Source organism: Sorex araneus, chromosome 6 (genome assembly GCF_027595985.1).
Source record: "Sorex araneus isolate mSorAra2 chromosome 6, mSorAra2.pri, whole genome shotgun sequence".
In the NCBI taxonomy this organism is placed as follows: domain Eukaryota; kingdom Metazoa; phylum Chordata; class Mammalia; order Eulipotyphla; family Soricidae; genus Sorex; species Sorex araneus.
Window position 1 is genome coordinate 152,598,671 of NC_073307.1, and position 1,907 is coordinate 152,600,577.

Genomic DNA, 1,907 nt, shown 5'->3' on the forward strand with positions numbered 1-1,907 from the left:
CTCTTTTTCTCTCAGGATAGACTTTTTTCGCCTGATTTAAATATCTTTCTTTTTCCTTCCTTCCTTCCTTCCTTCCTTCCTTCCTTCCTTCCTTCCTTCCTTCCTTCCTTCCTTCCTTCCTTCCTTCCTTCCTTCCTTCCTTCATTCCTTCATTTTCTTTCTTTCCTTCTTTCTCTCATTCTTTTTCTTTCCTTTCTAATGTTCTGCAACTTCTAAATTTTATAGCAGTGAATGAATAAGAAATACTAATTTATCTACCAAAATATTTAATCACCACTCTAAAAACATTAAATGTTAAATGGTTATTGGTATGTCTGATATAAAATAAAAAAATAATATCAAGGATGTAAAAGTTAGCAAATGAATTTACTTTTTACTTTTTCCACAGATTATGAAATGCATATTACTATTTCATTGATGAGAAAATAGGTACTTGAAGCATCACACATTAAGGATGAATTGAGTTGTGTAGACAATATAGATAACAGTAAATTATATAAGTAATTTAAAATATTGAAACGTACATTGCAGGATGAAGTCATTTACTTTCATAAGAGGAAGTGTTCTGGATCCTTTTTGTATGCTCTGCTTTGGGTTACTTTTCTGATAACTAAGTGGGGAATAGCATAAATGTTTATTATTAATCTCTTAACACTACTTTATAAGAAATAATTTTCTCAGTGCTGCAATCACATCCTTGTTTCTAAGACTGTATATCATGGGGTTAAACATAGGAGTCACTGTGGTATAGAGAAGAGAAAGAAGTTTATCGGTTCCTGCAGACCCAGTGGATTTTGGCTTTAAGTAAGTGATGGAACCAGATCCAAAGAATAAAATCACAACCACCAAATGGGAAGAACAGGTGGAAAAGGCTTTCATCCGTCCTGTGGCTGTTGGCAACCTCAGTATGGTGCAAATAATTTTGCTATAAGAGGCAAGTATTAATATGAAGGGAAGAACAACAAAGATGAGAGCAGCTATGTAGAGAGACATTTCATGGAGAAAAGTGTTTCCACAGGCTAGCTTGAGAACGGGGAGAATGTCACAGAAGAAATGCCTAATTTCGTTGAAATTACAGAAATGCAGAGAAAAAATTTGACACGTTTGCCATAGTTGCATTGGGATTCCACCGACCCAGGAGCCAACAGCCAACTGGACACAAGTTTTGTGGTTCATGACTAAAGGGTAGTGCAAAGGGTTGCAGATGGCCACGTAGCGGTCATAGGACATCACAGTAAGGAACAAACACTCAGTGGCTCCCAGCGTAATGAAGAAGAACATTTGGGTGGCACACTCCACCTTAGAAATGCTTCTATCTTGAGTCCAAAGGTGTTTCAGCGTCCTGGGGAGAGTGACTGATACATAACAGATTTCCAATGAGGAAAAATTTGCCAGGAAAAAATACATGGGTTTTTGTAGTGCCGGGTCAAACCTGGTTATTATTATTATGAGGCCATTTCCAATTAACACAATCATGTAAATGATGAAGAAAAGCCCAAATAATAAGCCTTGGAAATTTGGAAGGTCAGAAAATCCTTCGAGCACAAATTCTATCACTGTGGAAATGTTTCCTTCTGCTTTCATCTCTTCATACTTCATATCTAGGAATGACTTAATAAGAAGTACAAGTGAGTTCACTTGTCATGGTTTTAGCATCTTAGGTCTAACTGAAGAGACCAAGGAATTTTTCCAATTCCTTGTATAAACAAAAACTAATTCAAAAATGCTCCAAACATATGATGTTTACTTTTGTATTACTGTTAAATATAAAAAGAAAGTTCCAAAATTTTGTGCTACAGTCATCAGAATTATTAAACATAAAGTATTTTAAATATAAAATATTTATATCAACAATCAGAAATTTGTGATGAACTTAGATCAATTGCAACAGTCATTTTTTAAACTTC

At 34.9% G+C, this 1,907-nt stretch overlaps 1 protein-coding gene across 1 annotated transcript; it reads right to left on the reverse strand.

Annotated features, from left to right (window-relative positions):
- Nucleotides 1-654: 654 nt before the first annotated feature.
- LOC101546255 (olfactory receptor 10AG1-like) lies at nucleotides 655-1,608 on the reverse strand. Its single transcript, XM_004621719.3, has one exon. It carries the CDS (start codon nucleotides 1,597-1,599, stop codon nucleotides 655-657), a length of 945 nt encoding a protein of 314 aa, XP_004621776.2. The 5' UTR covers nucleotides 1,600-1,608.
- Nucleotides 1,609-1,907: the final 299 nt, after the last annotated feature.

Coding starts and splice junctions, on each gene's coding strand:
- LOC101546255 (XM_004621719.3), bottom strand. CDS start 1,599: ATGAAGTATGAAGAGATGAAAGCAGAAGGAAACATTTCCACAGTGATA.